Source organism: Telmatherina bonti (genome assembly GCF_933228915.1).
Source record: "Telmatherina bonti genome assembly, chromosome: 7".
Lineage (NCBI taxonomy): Eukaryota > Metazoa > Chordata > Actinopteri > Atheriniformes > Telmatherinidae > Telmatherina > Telmatherina bonti.
Genome location: NC_136625.1, coordinates 8,683,176 through 8,704,732, shown reverse-complemented (window position 1 = coordinate 8,704,732; position 21,557 = coordinate 8,683,176). Strand labels below are relative to the sequence as shown.

Here is a 21,557-nt window from a genome sequence, read left to right as displayed (position 1 = left end):
CTATTTCTAATGAATTTACACTTGAAGTTTACATGTTTATGTCAGTATCGTCTCTGTGGAGAGTCTCTAAAGCAGAACTGTAAACATACGAGAGGCTGAAACAGAAGCAGATCTGTTCAAAGTCTGCACTGATCCTGCAGATGAAGCATTTCATGTTACATGTTAGTTCCTGTAGCCGCTCCCAGCAGATATTTCCTTGTTCCCGCCCCTCCACAGATCTCTCTGCATCAGGATGGGTGTGAGCAACATGGTGGAACATGCAGCTGCTGCAAAGACTCATTTCCTGCTTCATGTGAGATCTGTTGCCCTGCAGAGCACACAGATCCTTTCTGTTCAGAGAAAGTGAAACTGTTTGACACTTACTGCCGAGAGGAAAATGGCGCAGCAGGGAAATCAGCTGGACCGAGTGAAATTCTGCTGTTCCATCTGTCTGGATCTCCTGAAGGATCCGGTGACTATTCCCTGTGGACACAGCTACTGCATGGACTGTATTAAAAGCTTCTGGGATGGAGAGGATCAGAAGGGAATCTACAGCTGCCCTCAATGCAGGAAGACCTTCATACCGAGACCTGTCCTGGAGAAAAGCACCATGTTTGCTGATTTACTGGAAGAGCTGAAGAAGACTGGACTCCAAGCTGCTCCTGCTGATCACTGCTATGCTGGACCTGAAGATGTGGCCTGTGATTTCTGCTCTGGAAGAAAACTGAAAGCCATCAAGTCCTGTTTATTCTGTCTGGCCTCTTACTGTGAGAAACACCTTCAGCCTCATTATGAATCACCTGCATTCAAGAAACACCAGCTGGTGGAGCCCTCCAAGAACCTCCAGCAGAACATCTGCTCTCGTCATGATGAGGTGATGAAGATGTTCTGCCGTACTGATCAGAAGCGTATCTGTTATCTCTGCTCTGTGGATGAACATAAAGGCCACGACACGGTCTCAGCTGCAGCAGAAAGGACTGAGAGGCAGAGAGAGCTGGAGGTGAGTCGACAAGAAATCCAGCAGAGAATCCAGGACAGAGAGAAAGATGTGAAGCTGCTTCAACAGGAGGTGGAGGCCATCAATCACTCTGCTGATACAACAGTGGAGGACAGTGAGAAGATCTTCACTCAGCTGATCCGTCTCATCCAGAAAAGAAGCTCTGATGTGAAGCAGCAGATCAGATCCCAGCAGGAAACTGAAGTGAGGCGAGTCAAAGAGCTTCAGGAGAAGCTGGAGCAGGAGATCACTGAGCTGAAGAGGAGAGACGCTGAGCTGAAGCAGCTCTCACACACAGAGGATCACACCCAGTTTCTACACAACTACCCCTCACTGTCAGCACTCAGTGAGTCTACACACTCATCCAGCATCAATATCCGTCCTCTCACACACTTTGAGGATGTGACAGCAGCTGTGTCAGAGCTCAGAGATAAACTACAGGACATCCTGACAGACAGATGGACAAACATCTCACTGGCAGTCACTGATCCAGATGTTTTACTGTCACAACCAGAACCAAAGAGCAGAGCTGGATTCTTAAGATGTTCATGTGAAATCACACTGGATCCAAACACAGCACACACACTGCTGTTACTGTCAGAGGAGAACAGAAAGGTGACATTTATAGATCAACATCAGTCTTATTCTAGTCATCCAGACAGATTCACTGACTGGTGTCAGGTTCTGAGTAGAGAGAGTCTGACTGGACGTTGTTACTGGGAGGTGGAAATGAGAGGAAATGTTTCTGTAGCAGTCGCATACAAGAATATCAGCAGAGCAGGAGATGGGAATGAATGTGTATTTGGATATAACGATAAATCTTGGTCATTAGAATGTTTCGAAGACAGTTTTGAGTTTTACTACAACAAGATCATTACCTCCATCTCAGGTCCTCGGTCCTCCAGAGCAGGAGTGTACCTGGATCACAGAGCAGGTATTCTGTCCTTCTACAGCGTCTCTGAAACCAGGACTCTCCTCCACAGAGTCCAGACCACATTCACTCAGCCGCTCTATGCTGGACTCTTGATCGGTTCTGGATCCAGTGCTGAGTTGTGTAAAGTGAAGTAAAGTTATTTTCTCTGCTTGTTGCTGAGAGTTCATTGTTGTGACGTCTCTGCTCTGCTGTTCTCTTGTTTATTTGACTTTTTTTATTTGCTGGGTTTTCTTGTGTTTCTTTCTTTTTGGAGGAAATCACTGCTAATGATGATTTTTATTTCCATCAATATTTCTCCACATGAAAATCTGAACTTCTCTGTTCTCTAAATATGTGTTGAATATTTGTATTGATGTATTTGTATGTTGTTGTTTCTCTTCCACTTCATGGAGCCAAACAGAGAAATCAGCAGACCTTCCTTCATCACACATTATTTTACTCTCAACACTTTGGAAATGTAAAAATCATTTTCTACATGGAATTACTTTTATTTGTTCTACAGATCAGATGTTGTTTTTCTAAATCAACAACAAATAAGGTATCTAATGATGAGATGTTCAGAAACACTCATTTCCAGGATGAGAAGAAATCAGATCATTCATCATGTTTAATGTCAGAACAAAGTCCATTTTTACAAACAAATAAACTTTGAAAAAATGAAGAAAGTCTTTTTGTGGAATAAATGAAACATTTTTCTTCCAGATTTATTTCCTTTATTCTCCATGAAGAGTTCAGAGTGTTTGCAAACTTGAATCTCACATCTACAAGTTCTACTTCCAGCCTGAAAGCTGATTGGAACACTGAAAGCTGGAAAGTCTTCTCTCCCATCTTTCCCAGGTTCCCTGAATGCAGCATCAGTGTTGCAGGTTGGGACTCGTGTGAACAAAGCTTTTCTCTAAATGTACCATGTAGGTAACTTTATCAGTACTTACAGTTCTGTGTTTTTCTTCTTCTCACAGATACCTTGTAGGTCCACAGATGTTTCATAAATCCAGATTACTTAAAGTGTCTTTTGTTTCTCCCCCTTCTCTCTAAAAGAACAGAAAACCTAAAAAACAAAACCTCCATCTTCTAGAAATAGATTTCAGTAGAAGAAGAAACTGTTAATATTTCATCCATGTGGGATTTAACAGGAAATTACAGGAAAACTTCAATGAATTCCTTCATAAATGTGAGGAAATGAAGCTGTAAACCAGCAGCTGTTTTAGGATTTAAGAAGATTGTAGTTTTTACACAACAAGCCAGACACAAGAATGATGGTGGTGAGCCTCCAGAGTCACTAGTTGGAGAATTAAAAGAGTTAAAAGAAAGAAATTGACAAAGAAAAAAAGATGATAAAGAGCCAAAGCAAATTTCTATATAAAGCATTTTAATAACAGCAGCTGCTGAACAAAGTGCTGAAGATAAAATAACTAAAGTGAAACAGTGAAGAGGCCTTTCTGACCTGCAGTGGCAGCGAGGTCCACAGTTCTGCTCCCTCCACAGAAAAAGTTCTGTCCCAGAGATTTCTGCTTGTTCTAGACGCTCATGTTCAGCTTTTATTTCACTTTAAACACAGAAAAACTGCTGCTGGAGTCATTCGACAGCTGTTCTCTGAAGCCTTTAGCTCATCTGAGGTCTTGCAGAATGTGCAGAATGCTGCAGCCCGACTCTTGACAAAAACCAAGCGATGGGAGCACGTTACTCCTGTACTGGTCTCCCTTCACTGGTTCCCAGTTACTTTTAGAGTCCAGTTTAAGATTTTATTCATTGTTTTTAATGTTTGCATTTTATCTTTTTTAACTGAGCTTCTGCGGCTCTATGCTCCGTCAAGAGCCTGAAGGTCTGCAGATCAGCTCCTGTTGGCAGAGCCTAAAACCAGGATCAGAACTAGGGGAGATAGAGCTTTCTCAGTGGAGCTCCTAGACTGGAACAGCCTTCCCCTCTCTGTTAGGGCCTCATGCTCCCTGGAGCAGTTTAAGTCCAGCTTGAAAGCCCATTACTTCTCCCTGGCATTTAAAACTTAGCTAAACAGGATATCTTGGCTGTTTTTATTTTTTATTTCCATGGCTACTGACTTCATTTATTTTCTCTTAGTTGGGTTTTATTGTTGTGTTTTTACCTGTTTTACTGTGTTTTTACCCGTTGTCCCCGTAGTATTTTCTTTTAAATCAAAGATAGTTTTATTGATATCATTAGTATGCATGCTTTTAATTTGGTTTTAATTTTGTTCCACACTTTGGTCAACGGAGGTTGTGTTAAATGTGCTATATAAATAAAATTTAAATTGAATTGAAACTGAGGAGTGACGTAGCGGCAGATTTTCTGTTATTTACTGTTGCTTGTATTTTATTTTCCAAGTAATACAAGAATTATTTGTGTTTAAAATCACAGTGGAGGTGTGTAAATATTCATTTTAGAGCTTTTACGTTGTTTTCCCGTTTTGTCCTGATGTGTAATTACATGTCTAGAAAAGAGTTGGTTGCGATGCAAATGGAGACATGAATGCAGAACATTCTCCTTTCATAGCTTAGATAAATCCTCAGGTCTTGTGTTGTTTGAGCTGTCCTAACTACATCTTAAAAGGAGTCAACAAGTTTAGATGAGCAGTGTCTTCAGATGGAAAATAATCTGATATGAAAGGAACAAACAGTCTGGTTCTCCAACCTCTCCTCATGAAACAATCCAGTCTGTCCACATACTTCTTGTTCCCTCCCCTTCAGACCTGCAGGTGGATGATGGCTGGAAGCAACATGTGATGAAGCAGAAGAGCTGATTGGCTCAGTTCTCTGAAAAATCCCATGATTTAGACCAGAGCTCAGACTAGTTTCTGTTTTAAACAAATGAAACAGACACAGCCTGAATGAAATGAATGGCTTGTTAACAGGCTGCAAAGAGCTTGATGAGGAAGTTCATGAATCTGAATCAGGTGTGTTAAAGCAGGGTTGCCTCTAAAACATGCAGGGCAGCGGGTCCTGAGGACCGCCATTAAAAAACATTCATTTTCCAAACCGCTAAGTCCAGTTCAGGGTCAAGGGAAAGCTGGAGCCCTTTCTCAGCAATTAGCAGGCAAGAGGCAGGGTACACCCTGGACAGGACGCCAGTCCATCACTGGGCCAACTGGGAAACACTGCCTTAAAAATATACAAAGCCATGAACAGATACTCAGATTGTTTGCACAACAAATGTCCTGGAATAAAGAGCAAAGAGTTTTCTGTCTCAGTGGTGGAGTTGTTGAACTGGTACCAGTTAAACTTACAGGAGAAGAAACACACAGGAAGATCATCTCCATCATTACCTTTCTGTAGCAGGACAGGAGCACCAATCAACAACGACTTCACATGTTCAAAGATGTGTTGACACTCAGGAAATGTGTTTTTGGACAGAGTGGGCAGGTTAGTGGGAACACGAGTGTGTAAAAGCTGCAGCAGAAACTTGTATAATAGCTCAGCATCCTGAGAAAGTGTTGCAGAACGACAATGAGGCAAAAGCTGCTGCCTCACTTCAACGATGTAACAGTCAGAGAAAATATGGCATGAACGTTCAGACTGACATCTCTGTAAAACCATCAGATATGGAACTAATGTTGCAGCATCTGTGGCCCATTACTTCCATACTGTACAAAAGATCTGAGTCCAGTCTTTTATAATAAATCTAAGAATCACTGGAAACACAGCATGTCCCCAGCGTATGGAAGGATGCTGTTTTTGTCCCGGTCCCCAAATCAAATTGTCCACAAACAATGAATGCTTTTAGACTGGTTGCTTTGATGTGGAAATCTTTGAAGAACTGGAACGTCAGGAGATCCTGGAAAACACAGAATGTGAATAAGATAGACTGCAGTTTGCTTCCAGAGCCAGAAGAGGGGCTGACGATGCCCCTCTCACCCTGCTTTACTTCATTCTTAAACATCATGAGGGGAGGGGGCGTCATGCTCGGCTTTATTCATCCACTTTTCCTCCGTTTTGAACACAATTCAACCTCATATTCTAACCAAGAGGCTTTTAGAACATTTTAATGGAAGCAGTCATTTATGAGGCTGGATTGTAAATGTTTTGACCAACAGGACACAGAAGCTTTAATCAGACAAGGTGTGTTCCTCTACAGGCTCACCACAACATGTTATTTATTATTCACACAAATATGTGTCAAAGCTCTTTTAAAGATTGTTTCATCTTTAAATATCCAGATGATTCTGTGATTATAAGCAGGGCCGGATTAAAAGTGCACAGGTCTCTGGGCCCAGAGTCTTCCAGGGGCCCCGTTCCTCACCATACCATTGTGAAAATTGTGAATTGTGAAATGACATTTCTAACATCTCTCAGCCAGTGGTACCAGTAGCAATACACTAGACACTGTGGTGGAACTATCTGGCTTTTATGTACATTTGGTTTCATGTCCAAACTGGTGTCATTTACCCTACGTGGGTCCCACACATAGACTGTATATTTAGAGATGGGCGGAGCCTCTGTGACGTCACCCGTAGGTTGCTGAATAGTTGAGTTGAAGCTCGGTGGGCGGTTCCTACCATCACCATCTTGGCAGGGTCATGCGTGTCGTCTCGCCCGAAAAATACATATATGGGCAAATGGATGAAGCTGAGAGGGGGGCTGTGAGTGTCATGGTGGATGATTGACATCGAGCTTTCTGTAGCTAAGAGCTAACCGAGCTAACCAGGAGATAACAGGAGCTAACCAGCTAACGGAGTTAAGCGGACTAAAGCTAAGTCACATTGTTAACCGGCTAAAAACCGCGGTTGTTCTACGTTCTTTTGATTGACAGATTAGATACCTGTCAATCAAAAGGACACGCCCCCAATATGCCAAACTTCGAGATTAAAATACTTTTAAACGGGCGAGTTAGAAAAAAATCCACTCCCCCCGCAGTTGTCATGAAGGTAAACCTGATCTATTAAACCGAAAATGGATTTTTGAACCAGGCTGTATACATGTTTATTCCTGCTGTAAACATGTTTATTTCTGCTGTGAAGCTGGTCTTTTTAACATGGGAGTCTATGGGGATTTGCTCTGATTTGGAGCCCCTAGTGGATGAAGGGGGAACTGTAATTTTTTGCACTTCTGCGTAGGCTTTACTTTTAACTGCTGGAGGTTGCCGCTTGGTCCTACATGGACCCCGAGAGGGTGTGGGATTCTGGGCCTGTGCCCATCATACCCATTGGATAATCTGGTCGCGATTATAAGTTTGCTCCAAGGTGATGAACACAGTCATGGCCTTGTTGACAGCTTTGGTGTGACAATTGTAGGAAAAAGCCAATTTTCCAGATTCATTATAAAGAGACAAACTATGAAAATTGCAGTTTTCTAAAAACCTTGGGACCTTCTTTGACTGCACAGTGAAATAAAAGCAAACTGTGAAGATGTGTGACAAAAGGGGCTCCAGCATTTATTCTGCTTGCAGACGTTGTCCTGTTTACATGTCAACTAAACAATGATGACACTCTTTTGTTGTGCTTTTATTAATCTGTTTTAGCATTTTTTTTTATTGTGTCATGGTTTGGAAGTCCGTCTGTCAAAATGAGGAACTCAGACATCCTGATCATTAAAAGGTCCAGTCACCTCAGCTGAGTCTGGAGTCGCTGTTTACCAGAGAGATGCAGCGAATAGCCAGCTCCATTTTAAGTGACGACCCTCTGGTGAGTGAGTCCCAGCTCATGTCATCAGGATGGAGAACTAGAGCTTCTATTTGTTTATTTGATTTTATTGTTTACAGTTTGACTCATTCTTTGTCCTCCTACCTCAGTCTTTTACCTGTTGTGACCAAGTTTTTTATATTGTCATTTATTTTAGTGTTTTCATGTATATATTCTTCTTTTATGGTTTTTAAAGTCTTTACACATGTACGTCTCGGCCCTTGATGAGATCAGTGCCCGTTCTTTTATGGTTGTGCGTTTGTGTATCTGTTGTTGTTTTCTTTCTGTACAAAGGGTTGCCTCTCTTTTCTTGTAAATCCAAACTACCTCCACGTATCAACAAAGTCATCTTGACCTTGACCACCACATGTGAAAGTGGTCTGGGTCACAGCTGAAAAATAAGATTTGTGCTGTTCAGGTTTTTGTTATAATCAGACATGAGTTGAAAATGGGTTAAAAATGTCTGTCTACAGCGAGGAGATGCAGTCTGAAAGACGGTTGGTTGTAAATGACCAAAACCAAACTGGATCTACTGATTCCTGAGGTAAACAGGAGCAGAAAGGAATATTTAACGTGTGTTATATAACAAAAATGAGGAAATAAACTTCTACTTCTTCTGGAATGTGGAAAAACTTGAAAACACTCCTTGTTCTCTGTCCACATATTTCCTTGTTCCCTCCCTTTCAGACCTGCATTTAATCAGAAACGTAAGCAAAACTGACACTGTTACTGAGAAGTGAAATGTTATAAAGTAAAGGTATCAAATGAACATAACTTAGTTATTATCTGCTGGATTCCAACCCTCAGGTAAAACGTGTCATCATCCAGCATGATTTCATGGAGCTTTATAATAAACTGCCATCACTCCAGCAGAACGTTTTCATCTCCGGCCCCACCCCCACCTGCGGCAGAGGAGTGGGCCGCTTCAGCAGGTTGCCCAGCCTGAACACCTGGCTCTCCTTTGCCTTCAGCGCCCACAGCATCAACTTTATAGACAACTTTGACGTTTTCTGGGAAAGGCAACATCTTTTTGGTGCAGATGGTCTCCACCTGAACCGAGCTGGCACCCGCGTTTTGTCCGCCAACCTGGCCTATGGATTACAGCATGCACGTTCCACTTACCTTCCCACACCTGCTCCAACTAACCCATCCCCCACCAATTGATGTCCCCCAGGGCCTTGTTCCTATGTTTTTAGTTCCACCTCTGGCACATATAATCCTGGACGTGGACCTTCTGTTCTTATTAATAACCATCCAATCCCTATAATCATTACTCAAAGATATAAAACCAGATTCCATCATAGTTCCTCTGCTAACCTTAATAATCTCAGAACTCTTCCAAAGCATCAACAATTCAACCACACAGTCCATAAGTCACCTGTCACTGTAAACATGGCACTTTTAAATGTACGTTCCCTTTTTAACAATTCTTTTATCAATGACAGGATTTTAGATAATAAGGCTGATTGCTTATTTTTAACTGAAACATGGCTGGGTATAGATGCACCAGTTATTCTCACTGAGGCCTCACCACCAAATTTTAATCTTTTATTCTCCTTTAGAAGTCACAAGAAAGGTGGTGGTACTGCATCAATAACAAATAAGCTCCTAAATAAGAGACAAATACTTTTAGATCAGTACACCACCTTTGAGCATCATGCTTTTGTTTATAACAGTCCCCATATCCTCTGCATCACTGTTTACAGACCACCCAAACATGATGCTGCTTTTATCAGTGAATTTTCCAAACTTTTATCAGCAATACATGCCGCCCACAATCTTATCATCATATCTGGTGATTTTAACATACACATGGACAATCCCTCTGATTCAATGACAAAAGTGTTTTTAAGTCTATTAGATTGTTTTAACTTTACACAACATAGTAAACAGCCGGCTCACAACCGAGGACATACATTGGATTTAATTATTAGTTATGGCTTGTCAGTTAGTGTGTCCTCTGTCGTGGATTTTGCCATTTCGGACCACTACCGTGTGTTTTTAACATCACCAGTTTTAACCAGCAGGGGGCCTCAGTGAGAACTGTGAGGAAACGATATATTATTTCTGAAGTAGCTGAAAATTTTATTGAAATTTTATACCAAACACCTTCTGAGATCTTACCTGCTTCCTGCGATTCAGTTGTTAATCAGTTTAATAATAGATTAAAAACAGCAATTGATACAGCAGCTCCACTTGTATTAAAAACCGTAAAAACCAAACTGAAGCCACCGTGGAGAACTGAAGAAACAAAAGAGCTGAAACAAAACTGCAGGAGAGCAGAAAGACGATGGAGAAAAACGAAACTTGCAGTGCACTATGAAATCCTGCGTGATCACCTAAGAATCTATAATAACACAATAAAACAGGCAAGAACTGATCACTCCTCAAAACTCATAACTGTCAAGAAAAGTAATCCAAAGTTCCTTTATAAAACCATTGATATTTTAATAAACACTGGTTTTAATAAGTCCTCCATGCAACCATCACAAACAGCATGTGAGGACTTCGCAGACCACTTCAGAAGTAAGATCAATGCTATCAGATCCAGTCTTTTATCTAAATGCAGTGTTGATTTGAACAAATCTAAAGCATTGTTTTTACCCGAGGAGAAGCTGGAGAGTTTTGTCCTGGTTGATACGAAGATGCTTGGTCAAGTTTTCTCCCAGCTGAACCCAACAACCTGCCTTTTAGACCCTATTCCCACATCCCTGTTCAAGACATTTTATGGCTTCTTTGAGTCTGAGTTTTTACTCATAATAAATTACTCTTGTCAGACGGGTGTCTTCCCCACCGCCTTTAAAACAGCGGCGGCGAAGCCCCTTCTGAAGAAGAGTAATCTGGATCCCAACATTCTTGATAACTACAGACCTGTATCCAACTTGCCGTTTCTTAGTAAAATGATAGAAAAAGTTGTTTTCATTCAGCTAAACCAGTTTTTAAACAGGAATAATATCTTAGAAAAGTGTCAGTCTGGTTTTAGGACAAACCACAGGACTGAGACGGCACTTTTAAAGATTGTGAATGATCTAAGAGGCAATCTGGATACACACAAACTTTCTGTCCTGGTACTGCTGGATGTCAGTGCCGCTTTCGATACAGTAGACCACCAGATTTTATTAAACAGACTCAGATGTCTGGTGGGCCTCTCAGGTACTGTTTTAAAATGGTTTTACTCCTATCTCACAGATCGACAGTATGGATACTTGCTCCTCAAAGACCCATAAAATAAAATGTGGGGTTCCCCAAGGATCAATTTTAGGCCCATTACTTTTTAACCTGTATAGGTTGCCACTTGGGGATGTCATCAGGAGACACGGCATTGATTTTCATAGCTATGCTGATGATACACAGCTTTACATCGCCGTGTCTCCTGATGACCTGGAGCCAATTAACACCCTTTTAAACTGTATTTTAGATATAAAGTCATAGATGGCAGAGAACTTCTTACAGCTCAAGCAGGAAAAGACTGAAGTTTTAATCATCGGTCCTGAAAACAAGAGAGAGATCATTTCGTTCAAACTGCAGAGTTTTAAATCCTCCCAGTGTGTACGAAATCTGGGTGTTATGTTTTGACTCTGAGCTGAAATTTATTCCACATTTATTTACATCTTTTTAGATCATTTGATTGATTTATTTTATATATTTATTTACATATTAGTAAAAATTTTATTATTTTATTATTTTTTAAATGGATTTTACTTTAGTTTAGTTATCACTCCAGCTCTCTCCTCATTGGGGTCCTCTTCGCCGAGGGCTGCCCCTGCTCTGACTGCATGGGTGTTGCTGTGGGGGCTGTCCCTGTCGGGTGGGTCGGGATCCAGCGCCACAGCGTTACAGTTGTAGCGTAGGTCCTGTCTGCCCGGACCTGTGTGGCCCCCATGGTGGTGGCCTGGGTGGTCTTGGTTGGGGGTGACCCTTTGTGTAGAGGCTCCCTGAAAATATTGTTTCTTTATCTGGTGCATATCTGGTACAAATGCACCTGGCCATTCATCTTCTTTTAACTGTAATGGGCTAATAGGGCATGGGTCAGGGTGGTTGTGGGTGGGTGAAAGGGGACAATGGGTGGGTGTGTGTGTGTGTGTTTTATCTATTTTGATGTAAATTGTGTTATAATGTAAAACACTGTATTGTTTTTAAGCACGAAAAGTACTATACAAATACAGTTTGATTTCATTTGATTGAATATGATGTGAAAGTGGTCTGGGTCACAGCTGAAAAATAAGATTTGTGCTGTTCAGGTTTTTGTTATAATCAGACATGAGTTGAAAATGGGTTAAAAAGGTCCGTCTACAGCGAGGAGATGCAGTCTGAAAGACGGTTGGTTGTAAATGACCAAAACCAAACTGGATCTACTGATTCCTGAGGTAAACAGGAGCAGAAAAGAATATTTAACGTGTGTTATATAACAAAAATGAGGAAATAAACTTCTACTTCTTCTGGAATGTGGAAAAACTTGAAAACACTCCTTGTTCTCCGTCCACATATTTCCTTGTTACCTTCCTTTCAGACCTTCATTTAATTAGAAACGTAAGCAAAACTCACACTGTTACTGAGAAGTGAAATGTCATAAAGGAAAGATATCAAATGAACATAACTTAGTTACGATAGAAAATGAAATAAAATGTAAATATTTGATTGAATGAAGTGAATAAAAGCAACGTTTCCTCTGGTCTTTAGATGTGTGGGAACCTGTTGCTGCAGAGATTCCTGAAGAGAAGGAAAATCTCTGTCAGACTGAAGAGAAACTTTCCCGTTCAGACGTTTCTGACTGAGAGGAAACCTGTTGGCTCCCAGAGGAGCTTTATTTAATGTCCCTCATCAGGATACAGAGTCTGTCTAGTTGTAGTGGAAGAGTTGGTCTGATGTGGAAAATCCATCTGATGTCTGGAGTCATGGAGGATGGATGGTAACAGGACGCTTCCTCTGTTACATCAGCAGAACTTTAAGTCTGCTGCTTGTTGGAAACATCTTCCTTTCTTTCTTCCTGTAAACAACAAGGAAAATGTTGTGAATTCATTCACCTGATTTTGACAGTTTTTTAATAGATGATAAAAATAACTGCAGAGAGGAACACAGTGTTGCTGCTTTTAGTTAAATCATCTCAAATTAAATCCATATGTGAAGGTCAGAGAGGTTTAGAGGAGCAACTGGAATGAGATGTTAGAGTCAGGAAAACGTCCAGCTTTCACTAAATCTGATGCTTTAGTAATGTATGGCATCAAAATATGCTCTACATACTGAAATACATCACTTTTTTAAAAACAAAAAAACTTTTGTTTTTCTTGTTTTCAGGTATTTAAATATGTAAGAGGGGAAAATAGACCAATAACCACAGCAACAATAGCAGACAGGGTCAGTTCAGGTCTGGCACATAGAAAGTCATGAATTAGCAGAAGTTGTGGATCACAGGCCACAACGTTCAAATAAAGTGTTTTATACTTCCTATTCAAAAAGGCTCTTGGCAGCAGCAAAGGGCAAGGTTTCATTTCTCAGATTGCAAAGTAATGTGTTATACCCTGGAACCTGGGCTGGAGTCAAATCCTGGAACGGGCATATACTGAGAAAGACTCAAGACACGATGCTTCACCTGCAGCAGCTCTGGCGTGAATGAAGCATGCGTGTAGAGCCCCCCCTTCCGATCCCTGCAGGCATGACCAGTCAAATGGGAATTACAAGCTAGACCAAATCAACCGATCACAGATCATTTCAACCTCCCATTGAATCAACATTTGACTGATAAAACAATAAATTTACCCAGTACAAATACAACTGCATGGGGTAAAACTAGTTGCTACTTTAAGTTCAAATAGGTTGTCCAGGGTTTCCAAAATATCTCACATTTACTTGCATATCTCAGAGAGAAGGTCAAACGTTCCATTGATGGAACATTATATCAAAAACTGAGATAGATGGGGGGTTCTTTACCGAGCCATTTTCTGGTTATTGCCTTTTTGCAACTGATTTTATGAATTTGTAACAGGTATCTGTCCTGTTTCTTTAACTCTGCTGGCAGATTCCCCAGATATAAAAGAATGAAAGAAGATCCTATATGAAGGCCTAAAATTGATCTGATTTCATTAATCACGTCCCCTACAACACTGAAAGTGTAGGACATTCCCAGAAAATGTGGAAGTGACCTGCTGACGTATTGCCACACATCCTCCAGCAGTGACCGAACTCAGGCCTGTTGGTTTGGGACCCTCTGATCTTTGGGGTCGGAAAGAATCTCAGGATATTTTTCCATGCAAACTCTCTCCACCAGCCAGAGCTTGAAGTGGATGACTGTGTTGTGCAGATGTGAAGCCAGTCCTCCTCATCGATCTTTGCATTAGTCTCCTTTTCCCACCTGGCTTGGACATATGTGGTGGAGCGACCCCTCTCCTGCTGCAAGGATGCATACAGCTTGGAAATCCGTTTACTATTGACTTTACCTTCATATCCCTCCATAAATATTTTAATAACGTACACACCTTTCTCTGTTGTCCACTTAATGTTTTTGTTATAATAATGTCTCAGCTGGAGGAATCTGAAAAAGTTGTGTTTCTTGAGATTAAAGTGGTTTTTAAGTTGTTGGAAGGTCATTAGTCCTTTATTATCTGTGATTATTGAGTGTTTGAGGGTGAGCCTCGAAATAACAGGATTGCTGGTTGAGGCGGCAGATTATGGACTATGATCCCGGTTAGAGAATCAAGGCACTTGAAAGGAGAGATCAGGTTATCTTCTTTAATGAAGATTGGCATTGGCCTTTCCGGTGTTGAAGATCTTTACATAAGTGTGTCTGTGTGTGTGTGTGTGTGTGTGGCCTGAAAATAGAATAATAAAGACGTATCACAACATACTCAAGATTACTCAGTTAAATATGTACAAATGAACAACTGAATTAGCATAGGATTTTAAAGATCTTCAAATGTCACAGCTTATATAAAAACTGCTTCTAAAACAGAATATGAGAGCACCAGTGTAATATTAGCAGAGAAACAATACAAGCCTAACAGAAATATGACCAGAAACAAGCATAACTAACAGCAAAACCACATTACTTGAATTAAATAGCTGTCCAGGGTGTACCCTGCCTGTCGCCCAAAGCCAGCTGGGATAGGCTCCAGCTTCCCCGCGACCCTGAATTGGAATAAGCGGTTTGGAAAATGAATGAATGAATGAATGAATTAAATATAATTAGTCAAGCATGGTCACAATTACAACAAACTGAGTTGCAATATTGGCGTTTCAAGCTTAATTTGCATAATTAAACAATCTCTATGAGCATCCAAATTGGCTGCATTAGTAGCAAATAAGGGCAAAGCTAACTACTACTGTCACAGGCCATTTAGTTAACTCAAATTCACATAAATCTTTCCATAAAACATCACAAACTCAGGTAGCGATAAGATTATCAAGAACTAAGAACTGGAATGCACTAACATTTCCTCAAGAACGCACACAAAACCACAAAAGCACACAGAAAGTCCTGGTAGCGTCCCAGAGTCTGCTTGTGAGCTGGCCTGCTGCTTGTCAGTGTGGCTGGACATGCCCCAACAAGTTGCAACAACATTAATTCTCCACTAGCAGAGGGTGCTGTTGGACTTTGACCTGTAGGGCTTTCTTACACTGAGAATGAAATGATTCCTAGACGTTCCCAGTTTTTAAATCTAATTCTGTCTAATTTAGCAGGTATGAATTGTGTCATGTGCTGTCCAGCGTAATATTTGTGTGTTTTGTTCAAATTCTCTATTCTTCTGTATATTTTTCCAGATGTTCAGTGGAACTTTTACCCAAGGAGGGAGATTAGTCATACAATTATTGGAAAGGTTTATGTCTCTTATTAACCTCCAGAGCCTTCAAGAAGATGGACCTTTAGCCGGTCTTTAGGATCCCAAAAGACTTCTACACAACACATCTGGCCTTTGACAAGCAGCAGTTGTAGCAAGCTTGCAGGTGGTTGGGTTCGGGTTAAGGGTGCCTGCAAGGCGTCACGAGGCAGATGGGCAGTGACAAGCAGGGGTAGCCACCATCTCCAAGGATGCAGTAACATGGTGGGGGGTAGGACTGCTGGTAGTAGATGGGGCTGTTCTGCAGGACAAGGGCATCATGAACTGACCCACAGTATCCCACGAAGACGTCCAGAAACCTCCCAGTGTCGTCGCTGATGGCCTGCAGCTGGATTGAGTGGAACAGCTTCCTGTTAAAATAAAAGGCAGCATCCTCTGCAGGGGGATTCACCTGGACATGGCAACCATCAATCGCCCCCACCACTCGGCTGAAGGCAGCAGACCCAGCTAGATGGATGAAGAGGGCAACCCAGGTGAGGGAGTTTCTCTGCAGTCAGATGGCGGCCCACTTGGTAGAGGAGGCCGGCGATCTTTCCACTCACCCTGTGCACGGCTCGGTGAATGGTTGCCTGAGGCATTCCTAAAGCCCTGGCAACCACACGGGAAGAGCTGGCGCTGGTCGGCCAGAACAGAAAGACCAGGGTGTCAATTTCTGGCCCCCAATCACGGTCGGATGTTTTTTTTTTCCCACCAAAATGTATCTAACAGTGCAGAAGATGCAGACGCAGAGAAAACACACCAACACACACATTTTCCTCATGATCTTTACGTTTCAGTGGAGTTATTCCTCCTCCTGCTGGTTGAACACTGAATTACAACTTTTAATACTTTTTCTCATCAAATCCATCTTGACTGCAGCAACAGTTAATAATGAGATGAAAACAATCATTTCTGCACATCTTCCAGCAGAAGCTGCAGATCTCTGACTCTTATGCAGCTTTTAGTGGAAACTGTATAAGAATCAATGAGACGGAGAACCTTTTAAAACCTGATAAACATCAATAATGTGGATTTAAAGTGTGTATTTGTAGTTTTTATCAGAGTATCGTCTGCAGCTGGTTAGTTTGACCTCACATTCTCATCTCCTGCCTTTTATTTTATGACGTTATAGATGCTGTTTGTACATGTCGTCTGCACAGAGTACAAACTCCTCCCATGAATTTAGCTTATTCAGCAACACAACAGCTGTAGCAGCTGCTTTACAAAGTAGATTTAAGAACTGTTTACAATCACATGATGAATCCACAAAGTGTGTTTCAGGATCATTTAATAACCTCTTCAACAATCCTGCATTAATAAAGAATGTAAGTAAATCGTGTACTGTCCCTTTAAGAGTCATGTGTTTCCCCGTTGCCTCCATGACGGATTTGCAAATATACAGATGTGTTAAACCAACGTTCTGATCTTAGTTTTCCAATATTTTCTGACTCCATAAGTCACATTGTAGAACTTTGCTCTTGTTTATAATCTACCATGCTGTCCACAAAGGAGTGATTAACCCTTCTGAGGTCCTCTGATGGAGGACTGAATGATGGACTCATGAAGGTTCAGATCACACAGCATATTAAATAATATTCCATTTAATGATGAACATGTTTAATTCCAAAGCAGCTGGTTTTCCTTCAACCTGAACATCTTGTTTTTATGTCTGAACCTGAATAAACTGGAAGAACATCTGTGTCACATCCTGAACCTGATTCATTATCAGCAGCAACAGCAAAGTGTCTCCATTTCTTCCTCATAAAACACTGATAAAGTCTATTTCTAATGAATTTACACTTGAAGTTTACATGTTTATGTCAGTATCGTCTCTGTGGAGAGTCTCTGAAGCAGAACTGTAAACATACGAGAGGCTGAAACAGAAGCAGATCTGTTCAAAGTCTGCACTGATCCTGCAGATGAAGCATTTCATGTTACATGTTAGTTCCTGTAGCCGCTCCCAGCAGATATTTCCTTGTTCCCGCCCCTCCACAGATCTCTCTGCATCAGGATGGGTGTGAGCAACATGGTGGAACATGCAGCTGCTGCAAAGACTCATTTCCTGCTTCATGTGAGATCTGTTGCCCTGCAGAGCGCACAGATCCTTTCTGTTCAGAGAAAGTGAAACTGTTTGACACTTACTGCCGAGAGGAAAATGGCGCAGCAGGGAAATCAGCTGGACCGAGTGAAATTTTGCTGTTCCATCTGTCTGGATCTCCTGAAGGATCCGGTGACTATTCCCTGTGGACACAGCTACTGCATGGACTGTATTAAAAGCTTCTGGGATGGAGAGGATCAGAAGGGAATCTACAGCTGCCCTCAATGCAGGAAGACCTTCATACCGAGACCTGACCTGGAGAAAAGCACCATGTTTGCTGATTTACTGGAAGAGCTGAAGCAGACTGGACTCCAAGCTGCTCCTGCTGATCACTGCTATGCTGGACCTGAAGATGTGGCCTGTGATGTCTGCTCTGGAAGAAAACTGAAAGCCATCAAGTCCTGTTTATTCTGTCTGGCCTCTTACTGTGAGAAACACCTTCAGCCTCATTATGAATCCAGGACAGAGAGAAAGATGTGAAGCTGCTTCAACAGGAGGTGGAGGCCATCAATCACTCTGCTGATACAACAGTAAAGGACAGTGAGAAGATCTTCACTCAGCTGATCCATCTCATCCAGAAAAGAAGCTCTGATGTGAAGCAGCAGATCAGATCCCAGCAGGAAACTGAAGTGAGGCGAGTCAAAGAGCTTCAGGAGAAGCTGGAGCAGGAGATCACTGAGCTGAAGAGGAGAGACGCTGAGCTGAAGCAGCTCTCACACACAGAGGATCACACCCAGTTTCTACACAACTACCCCTCACTGTCAGCACTCAGTGAGTCTACACACTCATCCAGCATCAATATCCGTCCTCTCACACACTTTGAGGATGTGACAGCAGCTGTGTCAGAGCTCAGAGATAAACTACAGGACATCCTGACAGACAGATGGACAAACATCTCACTGGCAGTCACTGATGTGGATGTTTTACTGTCACAACCAGAACCAGGACCAGAACCAGAACCAGAACTAGAACCAAAGAGCAGAGATGGATTCTTAAGATGTTCATGTGAAATCACACTGGATCCAAACACAGCACACACATATCTGTTACTGTCAGAGAAGAACAGAAAGGTGACATTTGCAGATCAACATCAGTCTTATTCTAGTCATCCAGACAGATTCACTGACTGGCGTCAGGTTCTGAGTAGAGAGAGTCTGACTGGACGTTGTTACTGGGAGGTGGAAGTGAGAGGAAATGTTTCTGTAGCAGTCGCATACAAGAATATCAGCGGAGCAGGAAGAAGGAATGAATGTGGATTTGGAAATAATGATAAATCTTGGTCATTAGATTGTGGCCAAAACAATTTTATATTTTCCCACAACCACAAAAGTACCTTCATCTCACGTCCTCTGTCCTCCAGAGTAGGAGTGTACCTGGATCACAGAGCAGGTATTCTGTCCTTCTACAGCGTCTCTGAAACCATGACTCTCCTCTACAGAGTCCAGACCACATTCACTCAGCCGCTCTATGCTGGACTCAGGATCGGTCCTGGATCCAGTGCTGAGTTGTGTAAAGTGAAGTAAAGTTATTTTCTCTGCTTGTTGCTGAGAGTTCATTGTTGTGACGTCTCTGCTCTGCTGTTCTCTTGTTTATTTGACTTTTTTTAATTTGCTGGTTTTTCTTGTGTTTCTTTCTTTTTGGAGGAAATCACTGCTAATGATGATTTTTATTTCCATCAATATTTCTCCACATGAAAATCTGAACTTCTCTGTTCTCTAAATATGTGTTGAATATTTGTATTGATGTATTTGTATGTTGTTGTTTCTCTTCCACTTCATGGAGCCAAACAGAGAAATCAGCAGACCTTCCTTCATCACACATTATTTTACTCTCAACACTTTGGAAATGTAAAAATCATTTTCTACATGGAATTACTTTTAGTTGCTCTACAGATCAGATGTTGTTTTTCTAAATCAACAACAAATAAGGTATCTAATGATGAGATGTTCAGAAACACTCATTTCCAGGATGAGAAGAAATCAGATCATTCATCATGTTTAATGTCAGAACAAAGTCCATTTTTACAAACAAATAAACTTTGAAAAAATGAACAAAGTCTGACTGAATACTGACATGTAGGTGTGTTCGGGAAAGTACCATCATCATACATGACTAGCTTGGACCTGAAGATGTGGCCTGTGATTTCTGTTGTGATAAAAAAACAAAATGGCAGACTTCCTGTTTGGTTTAATTTATGGTAGATAAAGAACCGTTTGTAGGTACATAGACATTAATAAAGAGTAGACACTGCATCAACTGCTGCTGCCTATTAGCGCTGACGAGCCGTGGGGCCGCCATCTTGGACCGGTAACCGCTCCCGTGTAATCTGTTTGACAGGCACAATGAAGTGTCAGTGGGTGGGTTTCAGTCATAACTCGCTGAATACTAAATTGATTTTTACACTTTTTTTTTTGTTTTAAACATCATACATGTAGTTATGAAACAGAACACATGGTCCTGTGAATTTTAATTATATTATCATAATCATACAATTTTAATATTAGAATAATTGGGCTTAGCAGTAATAGAATATTTTGATATACATATGAGATGGTACCGACCATCATACTGTGTAATATCAAGTTTCATCTTCATCTTCATTTTCAGCTGCTTATCGGGTTGCGGGGGCAGCAGCCTAAGCTCAGACTTCCCTTTCTCCAGCCACATTTCCCAACTCTGCGGAGGGGGTCCCGAGGCGTTCCCAGGCCAGCCGAGAGATAAAATCCCTCCAGCGTGTCCTGGGTCTTCCACGGGGTCTCCTCCATGAGGGACGTGCCTTGAACACCTCACCGGGGAGGTCCAGGAGGCATCCTGACCAGATGCCCAAGCCACCTCAACTGGTCCCTCTCGATGCGGAGGAGCAGCAGCTCTACTCTGAGCCCCTCCTGGATGATCGAGCTTCTCACCCTATCTGTTTTTTTTGTTTTTTTTTCTTGTCCAGCATTTCAGCAAGCAGAATGATGGTCTGGGTGGTGTTTTCTGCTGAGCGAACTTACTTTGTCAAGGGGAGCATGATTGGTATGATGATCCCCTTGATTTTCTGGAGTTTTATTTTATTTATTTATTTTTTTTATTTTGAATGATTGTAATAGAGTTTCTACTGCTGGACCAGAACAGAGAGGATATGAGCAACAGAAAGACAAAGGGAAAGAGAAAGAAAACACCTCGTAGAGAGAGAGGAAAAGAGAGAGATAGAAAGAGCAAGAAGGAAAAAACAGAGGTTTGCATAAATGTACGCATGTACACCTATACGCATTTGCCTTTATAGACGCATGTACCGACACATTCACACTTCTAGACACAAACAGGCCATTCTTAGATTTCTCCTGCAGAGGACTAGACTATCAAGTGTCAGGAGCACCATAGACATAAATCAGGTTAACTATAGATGAGAGACAAAGAAAACAAGCTCTTAGTGAGTAATCCTGCACACAACTCAGTGACTGTGTCACATGCAAAACATGCAGAGTGGAACGTGTTCAGAGAAGAGTGGTCATGCCAATATGACCCCGCCCACACAAAGGCAAGGAGCAGGCCAGGAGGACCCCGAGACCCAGGTGGCCGGCAGCCACCCCCAAACACAGGATCCAACCACCCCATCCCAGAGCCAGCTATGGACCCACCGGGGAGGCATCGGAGGGGAGCCCCAGCCATAGCTCCCCGCAGTCAGGGGGAACAGGCCCCAGCGGACCCAGACCGTCAAGAACCGGCCCTGCCAGAGCCCCCCCGGATTCCCAAGAGCCCGAAGGCAACCCCCAACACCCTGTGAGCAGAAGGTCCAGCCCACACCAATGGAGAACCAGGATCCCCAGATGGCCGCCGAGTGGAGGCCAGGCCGCACCCCAGTGCACCAGCCGTGCCCCCGGGGAACGAAAGACCCCTTCTCCCCATCCCTCCTCACCCTATCTCTAAGGGAGAGTCCGGCCACCCTGCGGAGGAAACTTACTTCAGCCGCCTGTAATCGAGATCTCGTTCTGCGGTCACGACCCACAGCTCATGATCATAGGTGAGGGTAGGAACATAGATCGACTGGTCAATTGAGAGCTTCGCCTTCTGGCTCAGCTCCTTCTTTACCATGACAGACCGGCGCAGAGTCCGCATTACTGCAG

General features: G+C 42.2%; 1 protein-coding gene across 1 annotated transcript; it reads left to right on the top strand.

The window, feature by feature from the left end:
* Nucleotides 1-376: 376 nt before the first annotated feature.
* LOC306758123 (uncharacterized protein) lies at nucleotides 377-21,360 on the top strand (the record flags this gene model as incomplete). Its single annotated transcript, XM_079243335.1, is given in 6 exon segments — nucleotides 377-2,035; nucleotides 8,413-8,558; nucleotides 17,346-17,421; nucleotides 17,491-17,898; nucleotides 17,904-18,957; nucleotides 20,972-21,360. Coding segments are annotated over 6 exon segments (3,732 nt in total).
* Nucleotides 21,361-21,557: the final 197 nt, after the last annotated feature.